Here is a 27,440-nt window from a genome sequence, read left to right as displayed (position 1 = left end):
CCTTTTACCTAAGTCTGGTCATATATCCATATCTATGATCCAGTCATAGTCTCATAGACTAAATCGCCCAGGCAGATAAGCTAAGCAAAAACAAACACACTTATGAATAACTACATCTGCACTGTTATGGCCAATTGTACTGGGTTGCGGCACTTCACAAGTTCCGCCCATTTTGTCTCTCCCGTTTGCATGAACACTTGAACAATACAAGTTGGGAGGGCCTTTATAAGCACCGTTACACCGTTGTTAAGCTTCCCTTTCTTTGCATTCTTTTACATTAATAGTACTTCTTTGCATATACAAATCAGGTGCAAAGGGTAACAGAACAGAATGAACAAACTTCAAGGGATATTTCAGAAGAAAAAGGAGTCTTTAAAGGCGTCCCCGAGGATTGAGCGTACCTGTTACACGGGGGCTGTGGAGCCTCACGGTTGTTGTCGAGAGTCGGTTGACGTTGTTTCGATGAGCACTACCAACAAGTTGGAACAGCAGGTAGATATATTTTTTCAAATCATTTCATCGAACATCTTACCTGCATTGATTAAGCGCAAAAGTTAGCCTAACAAAATCGGTGAAGTATATATAAATCCGGCTGAAACTAAATGTTTTCCTCTGTTTTGGGTTTTGGTTTTGGGCCTAAATGAAGGTGGCAGAACTGGAAAAGAAACTTGAAAAGGAGAGAGAACTGCGGATGATGTACAGAAAGAAATTGGAAAGAACACAAGATTATTTGAGGTATTGTCTACAAGTAGCCCAAGAAAATGGGTTTTTGGACCTTATACTCCACAACACAGATCATGCCGGCCTTGTTAACGATGCCAATGGCCATCCCAGTCCACAGTTGCCAACTACTCCTCTGCATCAGCACCAACACAACGAACCTTCGGATCTAGATGCTCTGACTGATCAAGCCAAGCTAAATGGATGGTACATAGATCCAGATGAGGTAACTGTTATCTACATCTGTTTTTGTACATGTATTTGCATGTCTCCAGTTAAGAGTACGTAGTGCGACAATATAACATGTCATATGGTGTGACGACACGTGATGAAAATCGAACCAGATTGAATTCGAAGAGAAGATAGGGCAGGGGAGCACAGCGCAGATATACAAAGCAACATGGCATGGACTTGATGTTGCGGTGAAATGCATAGAACCTGACTTCTTTGAATCCAACGAGAATGGTGTCTCATTTTTCGCTCAAGAGCTCGAAACGTTATGCAGGCAGCGCCATCGGTATGTGCTTCATCTAATGGGGGCGTGCCTTGATCCTCCTAACTATGCTTGGGTGGTGACCGAGTTCTTGAGCTCCACATTGAAAGAGTGGCTGCATGGCCCGGGAAATAGGCAAAAAGAGAGGATGATTGAGCTTCCTCCATTAGCAGAGAGGGTGGCCAAGGCACTGGAGATTGCTCAGGCCATGCAGTATCTCCATGAACAAAAGCCTAAGGTTCTTCATCGTGACCTAAAGCCTAGCAACATCTTCTTGGACGATGCTGGTCACATTAGAGTAGCGGATTTCGGTCACGCTCGGTTCTTGAGTGATGAGGAGATGGCACTAACAGGGGAAACAGGTAAGGGAGATGATCCGATACATATATACGCTTCAACAAACCATTGCACTCTGTATTAGTTCATACATTTTGGTATCAAAATACTTCAGCTAAGGTTGTGTTTGTTAACTCTTCTCTAAAAACTTGCAGGAACATATGTGTATATGGCACCAGAGGTGATCCAGTGCGAGCCTTATAATGAGAAATGTGATGTATACAGCTTCGGGATTATACTCAATGAGATAATAACTGGAAATTATCCATACATTGAGACAGATTATGGTCCTACTATGGTACGTATTAGTTAAACAACTCTTCCTCAAGTCAAGCAAATCTAGATGTTAAACAAAAGCCTCACCTTTAAGTACTCTTCAGATATAAGGAAGAACAAAACTTTAGACTTTTCTATTCCTGCCGGCAATACTGATCAATCTGTTGTGGTAATCACGTCGGATCTTGTTATTGTAGATTGCAATGGAAGTTGTTGAGGGTAAACTGAGGCCAAGACTTCCCGATGACGACGATGGCCAACTTGGGGAGCTAATTGAGCTGATTTGCCTTTCATGGGATGGAGATGCTTCCATCAGACCATCCTTTGACACCATCACTTGCAGTCTGAAGAAGCTTCAATACATAATAGTCTACAATCCTTAGTCTGAATATATCATGCTGATAATCTTAGTTTTGTACTACATTAAAGCAAGTAAAATATGGGCGGACTAGTATTGTATATGCAAAAGCGATATTTGCTTTGGTTTTGGGATATGCTTTCTCAGTTATCTCCAAGTCGAAGATAATTGTATATGTAATATGATGAAAAATGATGAAGTAGAAAGTCTCGTACCAAATTATTTTGCAAGTACTACCAAATTATCCAAGAAGATTCCTCCTTCAGAATCCAGATTCTAGATATAACACAATACCACATCAGAATATATGCGCAAAGATAGAGAAAATTGATTGATGCTGTAGCTAGTCAGCTTAAAATGAGAAATGTGTTTCCTAACATTGAAATAGTTGCCTACTAGTGAAGCTAATGCAAGGAATCTGTAACCAAAGACCCATTTCCAGAAGGAAGAACCTGTTCTTTGAAGCAATCAACAACTTTATACTCTGCTTGAACAATCAGAAATTACTTTCCCATTTTGTGCGAGATAAAGTTGTCAACATGTATTCCCTATACTATTGGTTTTGGAATCCTGGTAACAAAGGCGATTGCGGGTGCCATTAGGGCGACGGATGCTAATTATATATGAATTATCACAGTCAACTTAGACATTCAGTAGACAACCATTTTGTGCTGGTATTTTCTGTTCTTTTGTTGAATGTGCTCTCTAAAACATTGAGATTTAGAGCCAACAGAGGGCTCTGTTTTAAGAACAGGGGTGATATTACATCTGCTCGCTACTGTTGGCATGAGGAACTAGTGGAAGGAACAAGTTATGTAAGCTAATCTGTTTTCAAGTAGCTAAGGAAGCAATTCAAGTTCTGTTATTCTTGTCCTGCAGTTCCCTCTTTTGGGTTTGAATGTTTAATGCATGCTTTCATTTATTTATAACGTACGTGACAGGTTTTTGATGGAAGCCACAGAGAAAGGTGTAAAAGGAAGCGGAGTAAGCATGTCGAGAAATCGATTTGGGAATGGAGGTGAAGTTGTAGTGGAGGTTGGAAGCGAAGAGATGGAAGATGGAGCAAAAGGGTCTTGTCCAAAAGGCTTAGAATCTTCAGCTCCCAATCAAATTAGCAAAGTGGACAACCATGTTGGCTCTTCTTGCCCTGAGATTACAGGATCCAGTAACGCTCCCATCTCTAATGAAGAGGAGAGTTATATAGAGCATATTAGTTCCCCCGCTAAAGAGGAGGAGGACGAGGAGATTGACGAGAAGGTTAACAAACGGAACGAGAAGATGGTGATGGAGTATATTGTTTTCGGGTGCAGTTTGGGTGTTTTAGTTGCTAGCTTTACTGTCGAGAAACTAGAGAATCTTAAGCCTTGGGGATTGGAGATGTGGAAATGCTGCGTGCTTGTGATGCTCATCTTCTGTGGAATGCTGGTTACGGATTGGGCTTTGAGTCTACTAGTTTTTGTGATTGAGTGGAGCTTACTGATGAAGAAGAAGGTTCAGATTTTCCTATGGTTGGGTACGGTGTTTCTGACATGGCTATTCTTCTTCAACTATAATCGTGGGACTGATAGATCAAAGACTTTCACCAATATTTTGGATCACATTACATGGACTCTAGTTTCGCTGCTTATTGGTGCCTTTTTGTGGATGTTGTCAACTTTGTTGTTTAAGATCTTAGCATCCAAATTCATGGCCGACACCTATTTTTGTAGGATTCAAGAAATCTTGTTCCATCAGCATGTTATGGAGACTCTTTCAGGACCTCCGTTAGTAGACGAGGATGCCAAGATTAGGAGATCAAACAGCACCGGGCCTGCAAGTCTCTGGAGGATAGAGAATCCAAAGGAGGTCTCAGTTGAGACCATGGATACAATGCTGGTTGTTAGTTCTGGTAAAGGTGAAGGCTATATAAGTAAGAGGCAAGCAAATCTGTTGCGTCCAAAATGTTCCGAAATGTCGCTAAGCCCGGTAACAAGTGAGGCTATAACTAAGTTTGCCATCTTCTTCTTTTTTGGTCTTGCATGTTTTGGATATCTATCTTAACAAGGTTAAAATCGAGTAGGTACATCGAGGAGGAAGACATCATGAGGTTCATGCCTCGGAAAGAGGTGGATCTTCTATACTCTCTGTCTCTTGGAGGAGCATTGGAAGCCGGTAAAATTACAGAAGAAGATATACAGACTTGGATGGTAAGCTTCACTAAGATAAAAACTCGGAATTTTCTTAGATACCTCCATGTATGTGATACCCACATTATACTTATATGACAACAAACTTGTTTAGGTAATCTGCACTTGTTTTCACTTTTCCAGGTGAATGTTGACCAGGATCGCAGAGCATTAATCCATTCTACAATTAACACCAAAGCAGTTCCAAAGCAATTAGAGCAATTTTTTACTAGCGTGGTGATTGTTATCACCATCGTAGTGTGGCTACTATTGGTGGGAATTGCAAGCTCAAACCTAGTTGTTTTCCTCTCAACACAGTTCTTATTGGCAGCTTTTATGTTTGGAAACACTTGCAAGAATGTATTCGAAGCTATCGTGTTCATATTTGTGATACATCCATTCGATGTTGGTGATCGCATTGTCGTTGATGATGTTCAGGTAATTACTTATGCATCTAAATTTTATTTCAATTTGTTGATGTACAGCCAGTACAGGTAAACTAATCTGTTCAAATTTCAAATGCTTGCTGGTTATGTGATGTGCAGTTGATGGTTGAGGAGATGAACGTCTTAACTACCACCTTCTTGAAATCAAATAATGAAAAGGTGTACTACCCAAATTCAATTTTGTGCACCAAAACCATTAGCAATTATTACAGAAGTCGAGGAATGGGAGATACAGTGGAATTCTCAATTGTTTTGACACCAGTGGAGAAGATAGACATGCTGAAAAATAAGATAAAGGAGTGAGTTGAATGAAGCTTTAACTTTAAGCAATTATGTTTGCTGCATGCGTCTCAAGTCTATGAACATATAGTAAAGATGATCATGCTGCTAATTTTTCTGTTTGGTGATGCTACTTTGTGTTCAGTCTCAAGATAATTTCTTTGTATGCTTTCTCAGGTACTTGGAGAGCAAAATGTTCGGCACGCTAGGAACTATCAACTAATTGATGAAAGGAACGAACGGCGAACTGAGCTAGTCATCGAATTGATGAGAACTTTGGAAGAGCTAAAGTTCTCATACAATCTGCTGCCCCAAGAAGTTCACCTCAAACCAAATAATGTAGATACAACTGTTTCCTCCAAGAGATAAAAGCCAACCCGATCGATGAACATTACAAGGTCATCCTCAGTCAAGGTTCCATAATAACTAGCCTAGATGGATATATTCATTCTGTGTATACTTTAAGAAATTGAGTTTTATTTGGCAGTATATCATATCTGTGAGTCTTATCTGGCTATGACTCATATGAGAGACTGAGAGTAGAAGGCCTTATTTGGTATGGATATAAACTTGTGATTTGTGAAAATAATACTTTACAGGAGCTTAATTGGCCGTGATTAATGTTATTATTGTTTGGTGTTTCACCATGTAACCATATCAAAGTGACTGAGCCACTATGGAGAAAGCAAGCAGAGGAATCTGTTTTGTAAGCAGAGGACTCTGTTTCAAGCGGATGATAAACAGAGGACTCTGTTTTGTAAATCATTCCTGCCTTTCATTTTATCGTAGTACTGATGTTCCGTTAGTCAAGTTGTTATGGTAGATGACAGTTTAGTCCTCAACCATTAGATTCTATAAATGGTTCGGATTCTATGAAATCTACCGAAACTGCAGAGGAATAACTTTAGTCCAAGCAGAAAAGTCAAAGGATGTCTAAAGAGCAAACAGGGAGGTCCCACTAGAACCACCCCTAATCCAGTTTTCGAGTGGAGATCTGCAAGGCAGGGAACTAAGCATGGAGAAGCAACAATCTGATAATGGAGGTGAAGTTGTATTGGAAGTTGGAAAGGAAAAGAGCAACAGACCAAGAAGCTCAGAATCTTCAGCTAGCCAGACCATCACCAACAGAAACTCATTCAGTAGGTCAGTTCTCTCCATACCCAAGTCAAGATTCGGTGAACAACTGCCCATTATGCATGAAGAGACTAGTTCAGTTCAGGCAACTGCTGAAAATTCCGGCAATGCTTCATCCAATAGGGAGTCCCCGAATGAAATCTCATTGGAGAGGAGTAAATCCTCCTCTGCAAAGAAGGCACCGCCGTCTCCGGGCAGAGCAGAAGATGATGATGAGGATGAAGAGGTTTACAAGGTGCCTGATTTGAGGGTGAGCAAGAAGATCTTGATTGAGTGGTTTGTTTTCCTGTGCATTTTGGGTTGTTTAGTGGCTAGCTTGACTATGAAGAAACTACAGCATTGTATGGTTTGGGGATTGGAGATTTGGAAATGGTGTGTGCTTGTTATGGTGGTATTTAGTGGCATGTTTGTTACCAATTGGGTTATGCATTTGATGCTTTTTGTGATTGAGGGAAACTTTTTGCTTAGGAAGAAGGTGTTGTATTTTGTTCATGGATTGAAGAAGAGTATTCAGGTTCTCATGTGGGTGAGTCTGGTTCTTCTCACATGGCTACTCTTGATCAAACGCGGGTTTCAGCAATCACAAGGTTCCAGTAAGATTGTGGCTTACATCACGCGAAGTATTGTTGCAGGCGTTATTGGCGCATTTTTGTGGTTGTTGAAGACTTTGTTGGTTCTGATCTTAGCATCTAAATTTGAGGCGGTCACCTATTTTGATAGAATTCAAGAATCGATACTCTTTCAATATATTCTTCAGGCAATTTCAGGAACTCCGTTTATGGAAGAGGATTATGAACGATCACGAGGCAGTAGCAAACTGAGTTACAGAGAGACTAAGAAGGCACAGGCAGAAGGGGTCTCCAGGACAAAGATCAGGGCAGAAAGGGAGGTCAGTGACAAGTCAAAGATTCAAGGATCAAATGTTTCTTCTTGGACCTTGAATGGATTGGTGAATGTAGTAACCAGTTCAGGGCTGACCATCTCTCTAAAAGGACATAGTGGTAAAGAGATTACCAGTGAGATGGAAGCAACTGCTGCTGCAGACGACATTTTCCTTCATGTCGCTCCTCCTGGTGCTAAGTGAGAATAAAAATTGTTTCAATCTAAGTGCTTATTATTTTTCCGTTTCCATTCTTGTGTTACATATCTTATATCTGAGTAGGTACATTGAGGAGTGGGATCTCATGAGGTTCATGACGGAGGAAGAAGTAGACCTTGTATGGCCGCTGATTGACGTAGCAATGACCGGAAAAGTTGACAGAAAAACTCTAACAGACTGGGTGGTAAGACCCTAATTCATGTCTCTTGTAGTTCACTACTTAGCAAAACATGTATTAATAATTAGTAAATGAATGAAAATTAAGCACCATTTTGATTGATCATGTACTACTTCAGTCACTAACATAATACAATTGTGCATTTGAGCTATTGAAGTTTCTAGGTTTCTCATTTTCTGAAATAATTATGAGTGTGAAATTCTTTGTACTATGGCTTTTTCCCCAGCTGAAGGTCTACACTGATCGCAAAGCATTAGCTCATGCATTGTCTGATACCAAAGCAGTTACAGCGCAAGTCGACAATCTTGTGACTAGCATTGTGTTCATTATCATCATCGTCGTGAGCCTTCTAGTTGTGGAAATTGCAACCACAAGCTTTTTTGTGTTCCTATCATCACAGCTGGTATTAGCAGCTTTTGCTTTCGGAAACACTTGCAAGAATGTATTTGAATCTATCATGTTTCTATTTGTGGCACATCCTTATGATGTTGGAGACTGCATTGTTTTTGATGGCGTTCCGGTACAACTCCATCTCATACATTATTTCATCACATTGGGTTTACTTTTCAATTTTTGTAACACATAGTATACACCTGACAGATGATAGTTGAAGAGATGAGCATCTTTACTACGGTTTGCTTGAAACTCAGTAGTAACGAGAAGGTGTACTATCCAAATTCCGTGTTATCTGCAACATCAATAAGCAATTACACCAGAAGTCCAGATATGAGAGAAGCTGTGGAGTTCTCAATTGCTTTAACACCAGTGGAGAATATAGTCAAGTTGAAAGAGAAAATAAAGGAGTAAGTTTTTTCTATTGCGTTTAACTAGTGAGCATCGTCTGTGTAATCCTTTTATTATAATAAAGTATGACCTCCTTTATTCCAAAAAAAAAAAAAAAAAAAAAAAACTAACTAGTGAGCATTGTTCGGCACTGCTCTTTTGTGCATGTTCTTACTCTTTTGTGTATATGTGCTTGTGCTTGGCCAGATACATCGAGGGGAAGCCTCAATATTGGCATCGAAAACACAATGTGGCGGTGATTAACATTGAAGATGTTAACAAGTTAAAGATGGCCGTATATTGTCATCACAAATTGAACTTTAGAGATTTCGAGGAAAATAATTTGCGTAGAGCTGAGCTAAACTTCGAATTGCTGAAGATTCTTGAAGAGCTAAACATCACAGTGATGTCAGATGTATCCTCCCCAAAACTGAATCACACTCCAACAGATAAGATATGCATTTAACACTTTGCTTCCTAAAGGAGGTCCAAGTACTCAACCTGATATCGGGTTAGAAAATTAGTTTTACTTTACTCAACCTCTCAAAGATTGAAGCTAGGCTAATTGGTGAGGTTTGTATGCTATGAAGTAGTCATTGCTATGGCCACATTGATTATGTCATAACTCAATGGTGTGCTAAATCCATGGCAGTTGTTCATACTTAATTTTCTGATACAGTCATCTCTTCCATTCTGTCCTTCAATTTCACTCTTCGTTTTTCGAATATATAATCAGTTTGGTTTCTGCGCTGTAGGAGCAATTAGACTAGGATTAATTTGTTTATAATCTCAGCATCGATCGTTATAAAGTCATAACTTAAAGGATCGATTAGTCCAAATTAGATGATGAGTTCAAGTTTGAACATGGATTAGTTGCTTGCTTAATTTTAGATTCTTTAGGGAAGACAATCTCACAAGTACAAACTGGTCGTGGTTGTAGTAGGGTTCATGTTGCTTTCACCCCTAAAAACTATAGTTCATGCTACATTATCATCCAGACCAAAATAAAATCCTGCATTATTAAAACATCAATCATGCATATTTCATACCAAAGCGACTTCTATACAAGTCGTTCTTTATTTTGTTTTCCCCGGAAATCACAAAGAAAGATTTGACAAGTCGTTTCCACCTTCTTGGCGTCTTCTTGCTGTCGTCTACCATGATTGAATTACAAACCAGAGCGTTGCTCACCTACTTTATATCATCGCAAATGGAGCTGAGATTATGAAATAGAGAGAGGCAAATGTAGAAGCGTCGAGGTTTTCAGACACCATTATTGGCATGACCACATGTTCTGGGTCCAATTCGCCATCAACGGTGAAACGTGCTCTTCCTTTCTTTCTTTCTGAAATGCACATCGTTTTCTTCTTTTTCGCCCCCAGAGAATGAAGAGAAAGCACTAGCCAAGTATGGTACTACTGTACTGATACTAAATCACTAATGCCACGACACTAAGGATGGCCATAGAATTTTGCTGGATATTGCTCCCTGCAAAATCCATAGTACACCCTGAAACAGCACTATAGACAAACAAAAGTATAGAGCATTTTTCAGGTCCACGATGCACTATGCATGTCATGATTATTGATTAAATTAACGTGGATAAATCAAATTTACAGAGATAAGATTAAGATTCGACCTATGATTTGCTTTATGTAAGAAAAGCTTAAACTAATGATAATGAGTTATTAGTCTCGACGAGTACTGTTGGTATTGGTACTTGTTACGTGGTGGTTGGCCTGAACCCTTGAACACCCTGCACCGCACTACACCTGAGCTGTAAAGCCACTTATAATTACAGACAAATAACTATTTAAAGTCCCAGATGAAGATTCATAATGTAATCCTTCTCAATTTTTTCCTAAGAGTTGGAAACGATTTGTACATGAAACTTATATTAGCATGTTGTAGACATGTAGTCAAAATAGGAAAAGCCATCATCTTATTTATCGACCAAACTAAATGTTAGAGTAACAATTGAAAACACAGATAAAAATTATGACAACCTAATAAAAATTCGTTCTTCGAAAAACTTTCATTCTTATTTTTTTTTTGTGTGTGTGTTTTTCTATAGATTTTTTATTAAATGCTGTAACACGTACGTTGTGATATAATAATATTGATCAAACAAAAATACCCAAAATTTTTATCATGATATCTTTGATAAGAATTTGAAGATTGTTCTCTTCTCTGCGGCATAATCCTTCAAATAGGGTCAGTTCCTAACCTGGCATCCCCACTCTTTCACACTTTAATTAATATTGTTCTCCCGGTAGGTTTACTCCCTTTGTTCCACACTTCAAAACATTATTTCCATTATTTCTTCTAGTTTTGCAGAAACCACGTGGTAGCACCGCTCTTCATAGGCATTTGAACCCTCTCCTCTGTTTCATTTTGTCCCTCACTTCTGCAGCCTTCTCATTATCTTTGGGGGCAGCCAACCCAGCCTCCTCCAATACTCATTTTCACACTGATCTAATCATCTCCAAGATTTTCATCATAATCTTCTTCTATCCAATTCTTCATATGATGAACACAAAACTTTAGTTTACCCAGATGAAAACCCAACAATCTTTATATCCAACAACCTTTATATAGGTGAAGTACTTCAAAAGCTCTGTTCTTTGTTCCTAAAGGTGAAAACTTTTTTGTTCAACAAGCCCAGTTGACTAGTTTCTCTGCAGTACTGAATCAGCAATCAATCCTATTCCAGCACTATGATCTTCCCATCTCTTCATTTGTGGGTAGCTTTGGATCTTGTCCGGTTCTAGTGACCCAGGTGAGTACAGTAAACACAGTGTTCTTACTGCTATGGAAATAGTTGATTTTTAACTTGATCGTTTTGGCGCGAAAGTAGCTTCGTTTCCAGTTATAGTACTTGGAGAATTAGCTGTTTTGTTCTTTTGTTAAAAAAGCCATTACGTAAATCTCAGAAGTTTAAAGAAGAAAAAAATGATATCTGAGTTTTAGAAAAAAAAAAAAAGAAGGGAAAGTATCTTCTGAAAGTGTTGTAAAGTTTTAATTTTTAAACTGGATTATGATTCTAGTCTTTGTTAATCTACATATTAGGGGTGTTTTTTTCTTGGGGTCGATTTGCTTTTGGGGGTTTAATGCTAGCTTTTTTTGTTGGATTAAGGTTTAAGGGGTTTAATGAAAGCCGCAGAGAAAGGTTCAAAGGGCGGCGAGATAAGCATGTCGGAGAAGCAATCTGCAAATGGAGGTGAAGTTATAGTGGAAGTCCAAAATGCTGGGACTTATGAAACTAGAGGGTCTCCTTCAAACAAGCAAAGCAAAGTGGACTTAAGACTCCCCACTGAGTCCAGTAGTAAGCCAGTTTCGAGTGCGTTTCCTTCACCGGATGTTTTAAGAGCTAGTCCCAACCCCGGTAAGCCTCCTAGGATCCCCGCCCGCAATGAGAGCATCAATAGGAGAAAGTCATTTAATAGGTCAGTTAGTAAACCCAAGTCAAGGTTTGGTGAACCATCGCCTGTTGTGAATGAAGATAGTTCAGATCAGGTTGGTTCGCCTTATAGGGGGGCTTCATTCAGTAGGGCTTCCCCAAATAACATATCAGGAGCTAGGGCCATATCCATTACTTCTAATAGGACTGTACCGCCGTCCCCAGGCAGGACCAAAGATAAGGAGGATGAAGAGATTTACAAGAAGGTTAAGTTGAGTAGAGATAAGCATGGGAAAATGAAAAAGACAGTCTTGACTGAGTTGGTTGTTTTCCTGTGCATTTTGGGTTGTTTAGTAGCTAGCTTGACTGTGAAGAGACTAGAGCATTATATGGTTTGGGGATTGGAGATTTGGAAATGGTGTGTGCTTGTCATGGTGATATTCAGTGGCATGTTGGTTACGAATTGGGTTATGCATTTGATAGTTTTTTTGATTGAGTGCAACTTTTTGCTTCGGAAGAAGGTGTTGTATTTTGTTCATGGAATGAAGAAGAGTGTTCAGGTTTTCTTGTGGCTGTCTCTGGTTCTTCTCACTTGGCTGCTGTTGTTCAACCGTGGGGTTGAGAGGTCAGAGACTTCCACCAAGATTTTAAAATATGTTACATGGACTATTGTTTCGGTTCTCATTGGGGCGTTCTTATGGATGTTAAAAACATTGTTGCTTAAGATCTTAGCATCTAGTTTCCATGTGAACACCTTCTTTGATAGAATTCAAGAATCAATCTTCCATCAGTATGTTCTTCAGACACTTTCAGGGCATCCGCTTATGGAGGAGGCTGATGGGAATGGTGGCAAATCACCGAGCACTAGCAAATTGAGCTTCAGAGCAACCAAGAAGGCAAAAGAAGGGAAGGAAAAACAGGTCATTGACATGACAAAGCTTCAAAAGATAAAGCAAGAGAAGGTTTCTTCTTGGACCATGAAGGTTTTGGTGGATGCAGTAACTAGTTCAGGGTTGTCCACGATCTCCCATACATTGGATGAGATGGAAGGTCTGAATGAACAGAGAGATAAGGAAATTACCAGTGAGATGGAAGCAACTGCTGCTGCCTATGACATATTCCTTAACGTCGCTCCGCTCGGTGCCAAGTGAGAACTATCTTTTTCATGAACTGCTAATTTTATCTTTATGTATTATTCCCTTTCCGTACATTTGTTAATTATCTTACTTCTAAGTAGGTACATTGAGGAGTGGGATCTATTGAGGTTCATGATCGAGGAAGAGGTGGAGCTTGTGTGGCCACTAATTGATGTGGCAAAGACCGGACAAGTTGATAGAAAAACTCTAACAGAGTGGGTGGTAAGACCTTTCTCTAACATCCATATGGAGTTGTTGTTCTTATTTGGCTTCTGCATACCATTTGTTTCATGTAATTTTTACATTAGTCTTCTACTGTCATGCAGTTCTACTTCTGTTCATATCTTTCAATCTAGAAGTAGACATAACAGGGGATAAAAAATAAGACATGATTAATTGAGTCTGTTTCTATATGCATTCTTTGCTTTCACTATGTATGCACAAGAGAAAGAGTTAATTACTAATTAGTACTTGTTCAAGGCTATGTATGATATAGTCCTATCATACAAACTGCAAAATTAAAATATAAAGAATGAAAGGAAAGTAGATTCTATAACTTCAATTGGTACCAAAAGGCATGAGTTATTGGCGGTGCGTAGATGATTCTTTTCTGAATTGAATGGTGAAACTATTTTTCGCTTGTGAATTTCGCAGTTGAAGGTCTACAATGGTCGCAAAGCATTAGCTCATTCATTAACGGACACCAAAACAGCCGTGAAGCAATTGGACAAACTTGTGACTACTGTCCTGGTTATTATTACCATTGTAGTATGGCTTCTGTTGATGGAAATTGCAACTACAAAAGTACTTGTCTTACTCTCATCACAGCTTGTAGTGGCAGCTTTTATATTTGGAAACACTTGCAAGACTATATTTGAAGCTATTATCTTCGTATTTGTGATGCATCCATTTGATGTTGGGGACCGCTGTGTTGTCGATGGCGTTCAGGTAACTTACAGATCTCTTCTTTCCTTATGAAAAGTTGTATGTTGATTGAGTTTCTAATACATGGTACACCTGATAGTTAATGGTTGAGGAGATGAACATCTTAACCACAGTCTTCCTGAAGCTCAATCAAGAAAAGGTATATTATCCCAATTCAGTTTTATCCACGAAACCCATCAGCAATTATTACAGAAGTTCAAATATGGGCGACAGTGTGGAGTTCTCAATTGCTTTCACTACACCGGTGAAAAAGATAGGCGAGCTGAGAGGCAAAGTAAAGGAGTAAGTTAATCGAAGCTTTTACTGTGTTTATAAGGGTATACATATGTGTGTTGTAGAGTTCATATGGGATTGTTAATAATAACATATTGCTCCACACACTGACACTTCATTGCACTCGAGCAACAGTCTTAATCAAGAGTCTGGCAATCATGTTAGACAACTGAGCATTTGTGTTTACACGCTTGCAATTTACTTTTGTTTGTACAGGTATGTGGAGGGGAATCTGACTCTTTGGCATCCAAACCACCAAATTGTGGTGCTTGAGATCGAAAATGTAAATAAGTTAAAGATGGCACTCTTTTTTAGTCACACGATGAACTTTCAAGAATGGGGAGAAAAGCAAAGGCGGAGAAGTGAAATGGTCATGGCATTGAAGAAATGTTTGGAGGACCTGCACATTACATACTATCTGCTGCCCCTAGAAGTTCGTCTCACTGAAACTAAATGAGATGCAACTGTCACCAACAAATGATCTTTCATAGGGTAAAAGGAAGACCTGCTGTTGAGCTTTTCAATTTACTTTCACTTTCCTTTTGGTGGAGTAGGATTTTGTTAGAAGTCTGTTCAGTAGACAGATGAGATAAATGCTGTGGATTCGGATTGGATATGATAGAAGTTATGTATTTTCTTTTCTGGGTATGGTAATAGATTAGTACCTGGTTTTTCCTTGCAATTTTCCATCAGGGCCAGAAGGAAAATGAGGTTGGTCAAAGTCGAGTGCTCCTCTTTGGAGTAAGCATGCGGGTATTTTTCATGCTCTACTCTTGGCAAAAATTAATTATCCAAATTCCAGTCCTGCCCTCCTTACTTGGCTTTCTAAATCAATTGCATGCTGAAACATGTCGTAATATTTCTCTATCAGTCAATTTCAGATAAGAATTTGAGGGTTGTGCTGAGGACCTCTGTGGTTCACATCCTCCTAATACTGTCACTCACTAGTGCACCGACATCCCCACTTGTTCTTCTGGTAGCTAAATTTCATTACTTGTCAAAGACTAAAATTTGTGTGCATTTCCTCAACATCTGAACTCTCCCCTGTTTCAATTCTGTCTCTTACTTCTGCAACGCTGTTTCTCTATCTGAACAGCAGAACATGCAACCATGGCTCCTCTACTCATTCTGTCTCACACTATAGTCTAATCCGCAAGATTTTGATAATCTTCTTCTAAGTTTTCCAGTAATGATAACAAAAGTTCAGTCTCCCAAATCCCAGCAAGCTCACTCAATCTTCACTTCACTCCATTCTGATTCTTTTGACCCAGGTGAGTAAACTGAACATAGTGTTCTTAGTTCTTACTGTCCTAGTCGAAGGCTCGAAGTGGCTTTAGTAGTTAGTAATGACTGAATTAGCAGTATTCAGACCTTTTAAGAAACAATGAGATCTGATTTGTTTGAAGAAAAAGGAGTATATATATTTAGAAAGTGTCCAAAAAGTTTGGAGCTTTTTCAGTGCAGTTCTTATTCTGGTCTCTTGTAATATTCATTTTGGGTGTTTTATAGGCCAATAGCTTTTTGGATTAATTATAGCTTTTTCGTGGATCAGGGTTTAACGTGATAGGGTTTTGATGAAAGCTAGAGAAGCTTCAAAAGGTGGCGAGTTAAGCATGTCGGAGAAGCAGTCTCCGAACGGAGGTGAAGTTATAGTGGAATTTCAAAGAGAAGAGACCAATGAAGCAAAGTGGTCTTCTTCAAAGGGCTCAGAATCTTCAGCTCCCAAGCAAAGCAAGGTGACCACTGGGTCTAGTGGTACTGGTTTCTCTAAGCCAGTTTCACCGGATATTTCAAGAGCCAATCCCTACTCAGGTAAACCTCCAAGAGCCCCCAACCGCAATGAGAGCATCAATAGGAGAAAGTCATTTAACAGGTCAGTTACTAAACCCAAGTCAAGATTTGGTGAACCATCGCCTGTTATGTATGAGGATGGTGGTTTAGATCAGGTTGGTGCAAGTTCCCCTTATAGGAGTTCATTTAGTAAGGGTTCCCCCTATAACCTATCGGGAGCTAAGGCTACATCCATCTCTTCGGCTAAGAATGCGCCGGCATCTCCGGGCAGGACTAATGAAAAGGAGGATGAAGAGATTTACAAGAAGGTTAAATTGAGTAGAGATAAGCGTGGGAAAGTGAACAAGAAACTCTTGGTTGAGTTGATTGTATTTCTATGCATTTTGAGTTGTTTACTGGCTAGCTTGATTGTCCATGAGCTAAGGCATTCTATGGTTTGGGGATTGGAGATTTGGAAATGGTGTGTGCTTGTCATGGTGATATTTAGTGGTATGTTGGTTACCAATTGGGTTATGCATTTCATAGTTTTTTTGATCGAGTGCAACTTTTTGCTTCGGAAGAAGGTGTTGTATTTTGTTCATGGAATGAAGAAGAGTGTTCAGGTTTTCTTGTGGCTGTCTCTGGTTCTTCTCACATGGCTGCTGTTGTTCAACCGTGGGGTTGAGAGGTCAGAGGCTTCCACCAAGATATTGAAATATGTTACATGGACTATTGTTTCAGTTCTCATTGGCGCATTTTTATGGTTGTTGAAAACATTGTTGCTCAAGATCTTGGCATCTAGTTTCCATGTTAACACCTTCTTTGATAGAATTCAAGAATCAATCTTCCACCAGTACGTGCTTCAGACACTGTCGGGGCATCCACTTATGGAGGAGGCTGATGGGAGTGGTGGGAGATCACCAAGCACTAGCAAACTGAGTTACAGAGCGACTAAGAAAGCAAAAGCAGGGAAGGAGAAAGAGGTCATTGACATGACAAAGCTTCAAAAGATGAAGCAAGAGAAGGTTTCATCTTGGACCATGAAGGTATTGGTGGATGCAGTTACTAGTTCAGGGCTGTCCACCATCTCTCATACATTGGATGGGGTGGACGGTCTAAATGCACAAAGAGATATTGAGATTACCAGTGAGATGGAAGCAACTGCTGCTGCCTATGACATATTCCTTCATGTCGCACCGCCTGGTGCCAAGTGAGAATATGAAAAAGCCTCAACTTCAGTCATTTTTTGGGAACAACTTCTTCCTTTTCCGTACTTTTGTCAAGTATTTTCATCTAATTTACTAATTAGGTACATAGAGGAGTGGGATCTCTTAAGGTTCATGATTGAGGAAGAGGTTGATCTTGTGTGGCCGCTGATTGACGTAGCAAAGACTGGACAAGTTGACAGAAAAACTCTAACAGAGTGGGTGGTAAGATGTTTTGCCTTATGTCTCTTGACTTCCAGAAGCTGTAGTTCTTAATTTTTTCTCTGGATGACTTTTGTTTTATTTCTGTAACATGTTATTCATACATTGATCACATCGTTCTGGATGATTTTTGTTTTATTGATACATCATATATAGGAGGGCAGTTATTCAAGAAGGACTTCCTTCATGTTATGCATGCTAGCTCATAGAGAAATACTTAATGTACTTGTACTTGATCAATTATGTTTGATAAACATATCAAAATAACTGCAAGATTGAAAAGTGAATAAAGAAAGGAAATATGGATTCCAAAACTTCAACTAGTACCTCAAGTCAGTTACAGGAGTTTATGTTTCTTTCTGAAATAAATGGTAAGCACTGAAAACTTTTTCAATTAACCCTGTGATATTTTGCAGATAAAGGTGTTCAATGGTCGTAAAGCACTAGCACATTCCCTAACAGATACCAAAACAGCCGTGAAGCAATTGAACAAACTTGTCACTACCGTCTTGGTTATTATCACCACTGTAGTGTGGCTTCTGTTGGTGGAAATTGCAAATACAAAAGTACTCGTCTTCCTCTCATCACAGCTCGTACTGGCAGCTTTTATGTTTGGGAACACTTGCAAGACTATATTTGAAGCTATTATCTTTGTATTTGTAATGCATCCATTTGATGTTGGCGATCGCTGTGTTGTTGAGGGTGAGGAGGTAACATGTACTACTTCTATCTTACAATTTTCATTTTATTTTCATCAAATTTCTAATACATGCATGGTAATCCTGACAGTTGATGGTTGAGGAGATGAACATCTTAACTACAGTCTTCTTGAAACTCAATCAAGAGAAGGTATACTATCCGAATTCAGTTCTATCTACGAAACCCATCAGCAATTATTACAGAAGTTCAAACATGGGTGATATTGTGGAGTTCTCAATTGCTTTTACTACACCAGTGAAGAAGATAGGCCAGCTGAAAGAGAAAGTACAAGAGTAAGTTCATAAAAACTTTTACTCAATGTCTTTATAAGCACATATATGTTGATAAGTTCATGCGTTTATGAATCTGGATTGTTAATCATAAAGACTGCAGCACTCATCAACACATCATGACAGTGGATTAGCAGTGTTTATAAGAATCCAGAAATCAATGTGAGACAAATGAGCATCAAATCGTAGTGTGCCTTTGTGTTCACTCTTCTACAATTTTCTTTTGATTGCACAGGTATGTGGAGGGGAACCCAACACTTTGGCATCCAAACCATGCGGTGGTGGTGGTTGAGATCGAAAATATGAATAAGCTAAAGATGGCCCTCTATTTTTGTCACACTATGAACTTTCAAGAATGGGTTGAAAAGCAAAAGCGCAGAAGTGAAATGGTCATGGCGTTGAAGAGATGTTTCGATGAGCTACAGATTACGTACTATCTACTGCCCCTTGAAGTTCGTCTCACTGAAACAAATGTCACCAAGAAATGATCATTTGCAGGGTGAAAGGAATTCCAGCGATTGAGCTTCTCAATCTATTTTTACTTTTCCTACTGTCACTAGGAATTTTCAATAGACATGAGATTAAATCCCAGTTTGGGATAACTCAAATTAAACCATAAGAAGGTCTAGCTTTAAGCTCCTAAAAGAGTAAAAGCAGCATTCTGCCAATTTCTGTGAGCAGCAGTGTAATAATGTAATTTTAAGAATGAGTAATTATATCAAATTTTACCAAAAAAATATTTCTTTACTTTAACTTGCAAGTAAATTCTGTCAAACTGGACATTAAATCCTTAATTGTGGATTTGGATTGAAGATGATTGGATCAAGTACTTTCTATCTTTTATCATTTTTCTTAATCTCTTTGCCTCTCATGTTTCTGAGTGTTAAAATTAAACTTCATTTGGGCAAAATCTTTGGTCTTTCCTCTTTGTACTGAAACATGCACGATGATGTAGTTCTCTTTCTGTTGAATAGTAACAAAGTGCAACGTGTGATTCTTTTGAATCATAAATCAGTTCCTAGTGGCTAGTGGATGTAATCTGGGGGGATAAGCTTATCCATCAATCCCAGGTGAAGAATATGCCACATAGGAATGCTGAAGCGACACGTCAGCAAAAATCTCTAATCTATACCTCCCATTCAGTCCATATCTGAGTTCTGAACCCAAAATAACACCACCCAGGGCATTGTATACTTTGGCAAACTAAGAGAAACCCCAGTTAGCAACACCAGAAATGGCTTCTGTTTCTATGGCTATGCCAATTATGTCTGCCACTCAAAACAGAACAAGCCAGCCAAGTTCATTGTTGAAGTCTATAATCCCAGTTAGGCAGCAAAACAGGGCTGTGTCTGTGAAGCCAAAGTCTTCCACAGACATGCTCAAAGTGCAGGCCTCTTTGAAAGAGAAGGCAGTCACAGGCCTCGCTGCAGCTGCATTGACAGCTTCCATGGTGATACCTGAGGTGGCTGAGGCGGCCGGGGCCGGGGTAACCCCATCTCTCAACAACTTTTTGCTTAGCATTGCAGCTGGAGGAGTTGTGCTTGTAGGAATTCTTGGAGCTGTTATTGGTGTATCCAACTTTGATCCAGTTAAGAGAGTTTAAAAGAAGAGGTTGAGTTCTTAAACTGAATTTTCTGCCTTTTCTCTACTAGTCTTCTTCATGTTGTACCTTCTTGGTTAAGCTTATGTAATTAGTATTATGCTCAACGCTGTTAACTCATATATGTATTGCGCAACTCTGTTTCCAATAAAGTGAAATTTAATTGTTCAGAACAAATTAGATATGGAAGTGGAGGAATGCCTCATGTTTCATTCATAAAAGATCAACTTGGTTTAGCCAAAGTCTCACTTTGAATTCTATGAACAACCCAATGAAGCTAACATAACTTTTGCAAAACTAAAACCAAATGCTTCAAACAATTGCTGTATTTTTTTTTTTTTCCGGTTTTTTGGTAGACAAAATTAATGACTGTTTAAGTAGTTTCCATGCATTCTGCAATTCTGTTTGCTGTACAGAAATTCCCCCAACCTGTGTAGACTCTTGAGATCGCAACTAGTTGCGGTAAGCGACCCCATGTCCATGAATAAACCTTGCATCTTCCTCAGTATAGACATGAGTTTCGTTCAGTAACCTGAAATGACATTTTTATAAGCACCAGAAGATGGCATTTATAATAACTAACAGAGGAATTAGGAAAGAACGCTGGTCTTACGATGAAGAAACAGTTTTGTTCATGGTTGCAGAGGACATGAACAGAGCACCATTCAAGTAGTTCAACTCCCCGTCAATTCTTTCCTCGATCCTTTTGTCCATTTTCTCAGCATTCATAGAGAAAGGTTCATCCGAGGCCTAATTCATTAGACTTAGTTAGAACATCCATAAGTCATAGTCATTTAACCAATCTAGTAGAAGTAGTAGTACTAGTATTGCAATTTAAACAAGTTAAGCTTGAGTTTACATACCATGACCCATCCCCATGTATCGGCAAAAGAAGGTACATGAGCTGCATAAACAACAACGTCTGCGCGTGAACAGAAATGAAAATGTTAGCTCGATATACATTGTTAACTTATTTTCTGATCTCGTATTACTGGTTTGGTTCTAAGAGGTCGATCGAGTGAGTTTGAAACCTCTTATTCAAGACCTGAGAACATGCATGAGCTAACTTTCTAAGTTTAACAATAGAAGATGAGAGAGTACTTACACTTGAAGACCTGTTTGATGGTGTTGAATATAGAGGTGAAGACCTCTTTGTGGGTGAAAATGCCTGCTGGTCCAGCCTACATGAAAATGCAAATTAATTAAGTACTTGACAGTAAATAAGTTCATAACTCCAAAATGGTAAAAACAAGTCGAGTGAGGATATCTCTAAAACCATAAAAGGCGTGTGTGACAATATTAAATGCTTACCTGGGTCACAAAAATGCCACCATGATTAAGCTTGGGTTTGAGAACTTTCTCATAGAAGGATTTTGTGTAAAGCTGATAGCAAGGCCCTCCTTCAACTGGGTCTGCTAAATCTCCCACTATGATATCGAATTTTTCGCAGCTCTTATCCAATTCAGCCCTTTAATAACAAACATTTCTATAAGTTTATGCTCATAGTCACAACCATAGAACAATCTTTTATATGAGCATTATACCAAATAAGTTCAGACCGCAACCATGCCTGAGCTAGTGATTTCAGATAATTCAAAACTTAATTAGGCTTTAAGTTTGAAGCCCCTCAAAAAACAAACCAGAGCTTTGAACTTACTTGGCATCATTGATAACAAGGTTAAGCTTATTGTGAGCAAAGGCCTCCTTGTTCACTGTCAAATGCCTGCGACAGAAATCAACCACCTCCTGCACAAATATTTTTCTTGTTATTCAGGAGGAACTAGTTATATACAAGAAAAGAACAAGTGTATGTGCACTTATATATGGCTCATGGGAAAGACATTATTTCAACGAAAATGTAAGATATATAACTTGAGCACTGTTTAGGAACCTGATCTATATCACACATAACCACTTTTTCAAGTAATTTGTGCTTAAGGGCTTCTCTTGCTGCTGAACCTTCCCCACCTCCCATAATGAACACATTGTTAGGCCTGAAGAATATTATATATGAGCATACACATATTGTATATGGAGTACGTATTAACATATTGAAAAGGAATGTAACATAAATAATATAGAGGACGGACTTTGGGTGAGATAAAAGGGCAGGATGTATTAAGCATTCATGATATATAAACTCGTCCACTTCTGCACTCTGCATCTTCCCATCAATCACCAGTACCTGCATATATGCACGTATTATTAACTGTAAGTATATATGTATATAATTAGTGTGATATATAATCGACATTCATCCATTTCTTAATGTTAATAGAATTACTAAGTAAAACGTAGAAACCTTGCCAAAACGCTTGGTATCCAACAAAGCTATCTCCTGAAACTCGCTCACCCCCTTGTGCAGCACACTGCATATATATTCAGATGCAGAGATGACAAAAGAAACCCAACAAATTTAGAAGAACGATAATGACTAGAGAAGAACAATGACTATATATATAACTAAGGATTGAAGATATATATCATTGATAAAGTTTACTAACCCATTAAGAGCAAATGACCATTTCAGATCATCGTCAATGGTCTCTTCGTACCAGCTGCCTGAACCATCTATATCTTCATGGTTAATGTTACCGATAACGTTACTGTTGATGAGCACTTCGTCCTGACGATCAAATTTTGATGACAAGAAACCGTTTAGATGGTAAAACTCAACAGCCTCTCCCATTGTGATATATTAACTGGCACGGATAAACCAACGAAGAAGAAGAGGGAGAAGCTAGCAAATGTGTTAGCTAGGAGCCGAGGACTATGGGGAGGCCGGGATTCAATAGAAGAAGCAAGGGAGTGGTGAGTAGTACATATAAGAGAGGGGGTGTACACTGGTATATATAGTACATGCACTAACTGATGAGATTTGATCGATAGAGGCAACAAGCTAGTGTAAGATGAAAATAACACTTCTAGTTGATAATAAACTAGGAAAATCAAAATATATTATTGATTATTAGCACGGGTGATGATGGTGTTTGGCCAGAGAAAGGATGAAATCACCAACTTTATGCCTTGCTTCCCTCGATCAGAAGTAGTGTCTACCATGCCGAAAAGGTTTCAATTATGAAAAATGCAAGATTAATTAACCTGTTGTGTTTGCTATATTACTGTTGTCAATCAGTTTGATTGTTTGAATGTGAAAGTGGTTATCCAATTGTTAATTTGCAGTCAAAAATCATAGAAGAAAAAAGAAGGTATTGGAACTTGATCATGTACAGAAATATCTTGGTAGACGAGGATTTGAGGTTACGATGATGCGTGGAGTGGTGGTGTGCGAGTTGGGTCGCACGCGTGATATGGAGTTTCACTATATCATTCAGACCTGGGCTGATCTCGATCTGTCATGAGGTAGATATGGATGATCACAACTTCACAATTAAGGTCCCCATTAATGGTGGAAACCCTAGCACACTTAGTACGAATACGATGTCGTATAGTATAAGGCGACTTATATCCATGCTAGCTAGCTTCTCGGTACTTGATCACAAACACAAACAAAGTTGGCTGCTGGCTTTGGCTATAGTGGGATCAGTCAACATATCCCATTAGTGATGCCCTGGACTAGCAGAGAATAAGGAAGGAGGAGGCCACAAAAGTGGGATTTGCTTCTGGGTCCCCGCATGATCACTACTACTACTACTACTAAAGGTGGATTTTGGTGCGGTGGGGGAAAGTAGAGAGAGAAGGGAGGCTGGGCACTGGGCAGGAAGGAGGAGGAGGAGAGCTAGCTCATGCGATTGAGCAAGTTCGCGTGGGGTGACTCCACTAAGAAGAAGAAGGAGATAGAGGAAATTAACCATTTTTGATTTTGTGGAATGCCCACTATAAAGTGTCACTGCGTTTCTCCATGAAACCTCATTAGCTCGATCCTCGATAATCATCTCACTAGCTGACCCAATAGATTAGTGTTTTGTTTTGCCTTCCCTTTCTGTGCTTGATGTTTATCCTTCATGCGTGCATGCCTCACAATGACCAAATCACCCATTTCGATCCCTTGCTTCAAACTATGCCAATTGATATGCTACATATATCCCATTAGGGTTTTGCATATTAAACACCTAGAATATATTCACAGATCACCATTAATTATATATGTGCCATATGTCGACACTCAACTAAGAATTCTTTTAGTTCAATATGTGTCAAATTAACCTAGTACAGATCATTGCTGATTGCACACATACCCCATTTTGAGTGCTTTGTTAATAATCAAAGAGCAAATACGTGCACAAATGGAGAGAGACAAAAGTTCCAAATAGCTGGTAATAATATTGATTTTTCAAGGGAAATACTTTATGTTCAATATTATGGAAGTGCATGACACACTAAGAATCGTTTTCAACAACATTTGAATTATTATTCATCGAAAAAAGAAAAAGAAAAAACATTGGAACTACTCAAATATATACGATCGATCGTACTTACCTTCAATTTGCTCCCTCTTTTAAGGCCGGTGACATAAACATCACGAACTCGTTAAAAGAATGAAAATTTAGCCCCTCTACCCAATTAATAGTCGACTTTCGATTCCTTTGACAAGATGCACAAACTATATATTACAAGTCACATACAGATGATATTCATCAAGAAGGGACAAAATGGGCATATATAGCAATTGGATTAGGGCTGAAACCCCTTAATGGGGAGACAAAGCTGAGGGGGCTCACAATCATTTTCAGAGCCTTTGTATATACAATCCTTGTTAAGTCAAAACCTCTCTTTCATATGTACGCGGCTAGCTTGCTCCAATACAATTATACAGCTTCTTCCTTTCATTTTCTATAGAAATAACCTAATTAAGGTCAATGCTAATGTTCATAATGATCACCATTAGGTGTCTTCATATAATCTAAATTATCTTCAAATAACAGGATAGTTGTTGCTGTACATTCTAATATTATGACGTTTGAGTTTAAGATGTGATATTAATTTCAGATCTGTGTGCATGACATTATATATATATATAGGTGTATATATGTTTAAATACGTACACCACTGGACATTAGCTTATTTTTCTGTACAGGATTACAGTACTAAGAGAATAAGAGGAAGAGAGAGATAGAAGTAGGATGTTGATGAGCATGAGATATATAAGTACTAGTAATCAAGTAGGGTGTTGAGCATGCATAAGATTACTAGTCACAACTCACTACTTGTTTAATTTTTTGAAGACAAATCAAATATCCAACATAATGCAATTGGAATACTCTTTGATTTCATTTCAAGAGTCGGCAATGTTGAATCATCCATATATCCCATGATGAAATTCTCATTATAAAAGAAAATAATTAAATTTAAGCGCATGCATGCATCTATATGCATAGGTGCTTCAAAACCTGCATAATTTGAAGCACATCAGGCTAGGCGTGCTTGGTGCTCCCCACTACGGCGAGTACTATCCAAATGGTGCTCCGTCTGCACGTTTATTTCTCCCCATTTTCGATTATGAAATGAACAAAATGGGATTGAGGACAAACCCCACTGTCAATTTTGAATCTTTTATCGATCATTTCTGGTATATTGCGGGGTGTCTTGGTGCTCCAACACCCTTTTTTGCTCTCATTGTGTTTCTACTTTGTCGTGAAAAGTGCTAGGGTTCTTGAGTGACATGCCGTCGAATTGTCTCAATTGTACACGTTCGATCTCTTTGTGTTGGAAGCTGACCTGTGCATGATCTGTCGACCTTGATAAGGTTTTAAAGCTTTTATTCCTCGGACACCAGCAGACACCCCATTGAGATTGATCCAGGTACGAGTTAACGTCACATCTCAAATATATAACAGTATAGCTAAAGAGGATATATAAAACTGAAAAAAACTTAGTCCCAAAAAAAAAAAAATTACGTTTGTGCAGAGTCACAAATACACAAGCTAATCAAATCGTTTTGCTCCATTGATAGACAAGCCTAAGGATCTCTATAAAGCGTTGTATTGCTATATTTCTTTCTCAGATATGTTCTTGGCTGGTCTACTTGATTATATGAACAAATTGGTACTTCTATGAGTTGTACGTGCATGTTATATGTCGATCTTCTTCGTATTATGCTCATGTTATCTGGTATGCCTAATATTATTTAAATTACTTTGGGGTATCTGTACGTAAGTATACGTTATTCATGATCATTCTTATTTAGTATCGTAGCTTATTGCATAATCATAAATACATCAAGTAACGATATGACCCGTAATATATAGCTTCAGAACCTGAATTACAGAATCCGCTTTATATAATCATACATTAACAATGTGTCAAATCTCATTCGCTGCCCGCAAATCAAATGAGAACATGCATGAAGATCATAGGACTCGTAATCCCTGAATTAACTACTTCAAATTCTTTATTACATGGATAACTGTTTTATTGTTGAAAAGCTAGGGCTGAAAATGGCAAAGACTAATCAAACAGGTTGAAGAAATAGGAGTAGGCTCAGAAATGATATCAAATCGCAGCAGAGGCATTGATGAATTGTAGCAAACATTACGAATATTAGCTTAGTGGTGGAAGGATTAGAAGAGTCGATATCAATCAGCTGTACTTGATCAACTGAGAGCTGATCTTAATAGACCTGCATGAATATGTATAAACCATTTCATAATATTATGAAGAAGAATCAAAATTAATGGATCGTCAAGGAAATCAATGAACACTGATGGTTGCATGCGTTAGAGCTTCTTAAATCAAAACTTTAGGATGGGACATCATCGGCGTGTTCTCTTGTGGAAGTTGGGGTTTTTGTGGATGGTGCCATTGGTGCGGCGGCGGCGGTTTTCTGACGGTTGTGAAAATAGTTTTGGGCATGACTTGCGACCTGGCTTCGAGTTCTTGTGGTGACAAAGTTTTCAGAGATGCCTTTCCAGTCACCCTTACCCAGCGTTTCAACCCCTTCAAGAAACCTCCGGTGCTCCTCCTCACTCCATGGCACACCTATTTACCAATCTCAAGCACACACAAAAAGAATATGCATCTCATTTAGGTAAGACATTTTCATATATATGCAATTAGCCATAGCACGATTAACTTATATATTTATCTACGTACTAAGCATATCCAGTAGTATTGCTACACTGGAAATTTATCAATTTTTGAGGTGGATTAATGCTCCAGCAGAATACATAAATTATTGCTAAATCTGATAAGGATAGTGCTAGAGGGCCTTAATAAGACCTAAAATTTATGGCCTTAATCTTATGTGGCATGTCATGTCACCTAGACACATCATCAATTTAATAAATCATGTCATTTCATTCTTAGGTAAAAATACAATTTTAACCTTAATAATTAATAGATGCTACATACTAATATAAAATATTTTCTTACCCTTTTAATATGGATGTGTATATACCAAATTTATTTAATTTATTAATAATAATGACCAAGTTAATAATCATACCAAATTAGGCTTTTATACCATAAATCAATTGCGTAAATTTATTAAAATTTCCTTCTATCTTTGTGAATCAAAATTTAGTTCTATTTTAATATTTTATTTTAGCAGTTTAAAATTATGATATCTATATATAAGCCATATTCTGTATTGAATTTTAAAATAAAATAAAAATAGAAAAATCTCTATCGAATTTCTTTTGGACGAATTTTATATATATATATATACGTAAAT

The 27,440-nt window shown here is 38.5% G+C and overlaps 8 protein-coding genes across 8 annotated transcripts in view; 6 read left to right on the top strand and 2 right to left on the bottom strand.

Annotated features, from left to right (window-relative positions):
* Positions 1–330: 330 nt before the first annotated feature.
* On the top strand, positions 331–2,399 carry LOC101312659 (serine/threonine-protein kinase EDR1-like). Its single transcript, XM_004305570.1, has 5 exons — positions 331–492; positions 647–946; positions 1,065–1,575; positions 1,705–1,847; positions 2,023–2,399. Exons 1-5 carry the CDS (start codon positions 331–333, stop codon positions 2,206–2,208), a joined length of 1,302 nt encoding a protein of 433 aa, XP_004305618.1. The 3' UTR covers positions 2,209–2,399.
* A 774-nt stretch (positions 2,400–3,173) lies between these two features.
* Positions 3,174–5,296, top strand: LOC101312371 (mechanosensitive ion channel protein 10-like). The gene is made up of 5 exons (XM_004305569.1): positions 3,174–4,099; positions 4,243–4,369; positions 4,493–4,786; positions 4,894–5,093; positions 5,251–5,296. Exons 1-5 carry the CDS (start codon positions 3,174–3,176, stop codon positions 5,294–5,296), a joined length of 1,593 nt encoding a protein of 530 aa, XP_004305617.1.
* Positions 5,297–6,154: 858 nt separating this feature from the next.
* LOC101303825 (mechanosensitive ion channel protein 10-like) lies at positions 6,155–8,782 on the top strand. Its single transcript, XM_004303428.1, has 5 exons — positions 6,155–7,287; positions 7,370–7,490; positions 7,711–8,004; positions 8,085–8,287; positions 8,475–8,782. The coding sequence occupies exons 1-5, from the start codon at positions 6,266–6,268 to the stop codon at positions 8,731–8,733; spliced, it is 1,899 nt and encodes a 632-aa protein (XP_004303476.1). The 5' UTR covers positions 6,155–6,265; the 3' UTR covers positions 8,734–8,782.
* Positions 8,783–11,417: 2,635 nt separating this feature from the next.
* LOC101312080 (mechanosensitive ion channel protein 10-like) lies at positions 11,418–14,560 on the top strand. The gene is made up of 5 exons (XM_004305568.1): positions 11,418–12,814; positions 12,905–13,025; positions 13,458–13,751; positions 13,828–14,030; positions 14,238–14,560. Exons 1-5 carry the CDS (start codon positions 11,418–11,420, stop codon positions 14,476–14,478), a joined length of 2,256 nt encoding a protein of 751 aa, XP_004305616.1. The 3' UTR covers positions 14,479–14,560.
* A 1,035-nt stretch (positions 14,561–15,595) lies between these two features.
* LOC101311786 (mechanosensitive ion channel protein 10-like) lies at positions 15,596–18,695 on the top strand. Its single transcript, XM_004305567.1, has 5 exons — positions 15,596–17,001; positions 17,101–17,221; positions 17,635–17,928; positions 18,008–18,210; positions 18,443–18,695. The coding sequence occupies exons 1-5, from the start codon at positions 15,596–15,598 to the stop codon at positions 18,693–18,695; spliced, it is 2,277 nt and encodes a 758-aa protein (XP_004305615.1).
* A 685-nt stretch (positions 18,696–19,380) lies between these two features.
* Positions 19,381–19,993, top strand: LOC101303533. The gene has a single exon (XM_004303427.1). The coding sequence runs from the start codon at positions 19,442–19,444 to the stop codon at positions 19,808–19,810; it is 369 nt and encodes a 122-aa protein (XP_004303475.1). The 5' UTR covers positions 19,381–19,441; the 3' UTR covers positions 19,811–19,993.
* Positions 19,994–20,155: 162 nt separating this feature from the next.
* On the bottom strand, positions 20,156–22,499 carry LOC101303245 (thermospermine synthase ACAULIS5-like). Its single transcript, XM_004303426.1, has 10 exons — positions 22,312–22,499; positions 22,110–22,176; positions 21,898–21,992; positions 21,699–21,801; positions 21,465–21,553; positions 21,119–21,275; positions 20,913–20,988; positions 20,671–20,729; positions 20,421–20,557; positions 20,156–20,339 (listed from the first exon to the last, which is right to left on the bottom strand). Exons 1-10 carry the CDS (start codon positions 22,494–22,496, stop codon positions 20,261–20,263), a joined length of 1,047 nt encoding a protein of 348 aa, XP_004303474.1. The 5' UTR covers positions 22,497–22,499; the 3' UTR covers positions 20,156–20,260.
* A 4,008-nt stretch (positions 22,500–26,507) lies between these two features.
* LOC101311501 overlaps positions 26,508–27,440 on the bottom strand; it is a 3,647-nt gene continuing 2,714 nt past the window's right edge. The window contains exon 2 of the mRNA XM_004305566.1: positions 26,508–26,746. Coding sequence (XP_004305614.1) covers positions 26,508–26,746 — 239 coding nt within the window. The remainder of the gene's footprint in view (positions 26,747–27,440) is intronic.

This window comes from Fragaria vesca, linkage group LG6 (assembly GCF_000184155.1).
Source record: "Fragaria vesca subsp. vesca linkage group LG6, FraVesHawaii_1.0, whole genome shotgun sequence".
Taxonomy (NCBI): domain Eukaryota; kingdom Viridiplantae; phylum Streptophyta; class Magnoliopsida; order Rosales; family Rosaceae; genus Fragaria; species Fragaria vesca.
The sequence above is the reverse complement of the archived record's forward strand: the minus strand, read 5'-3'. Positions and strand labels throughout refer to the sequence as shown.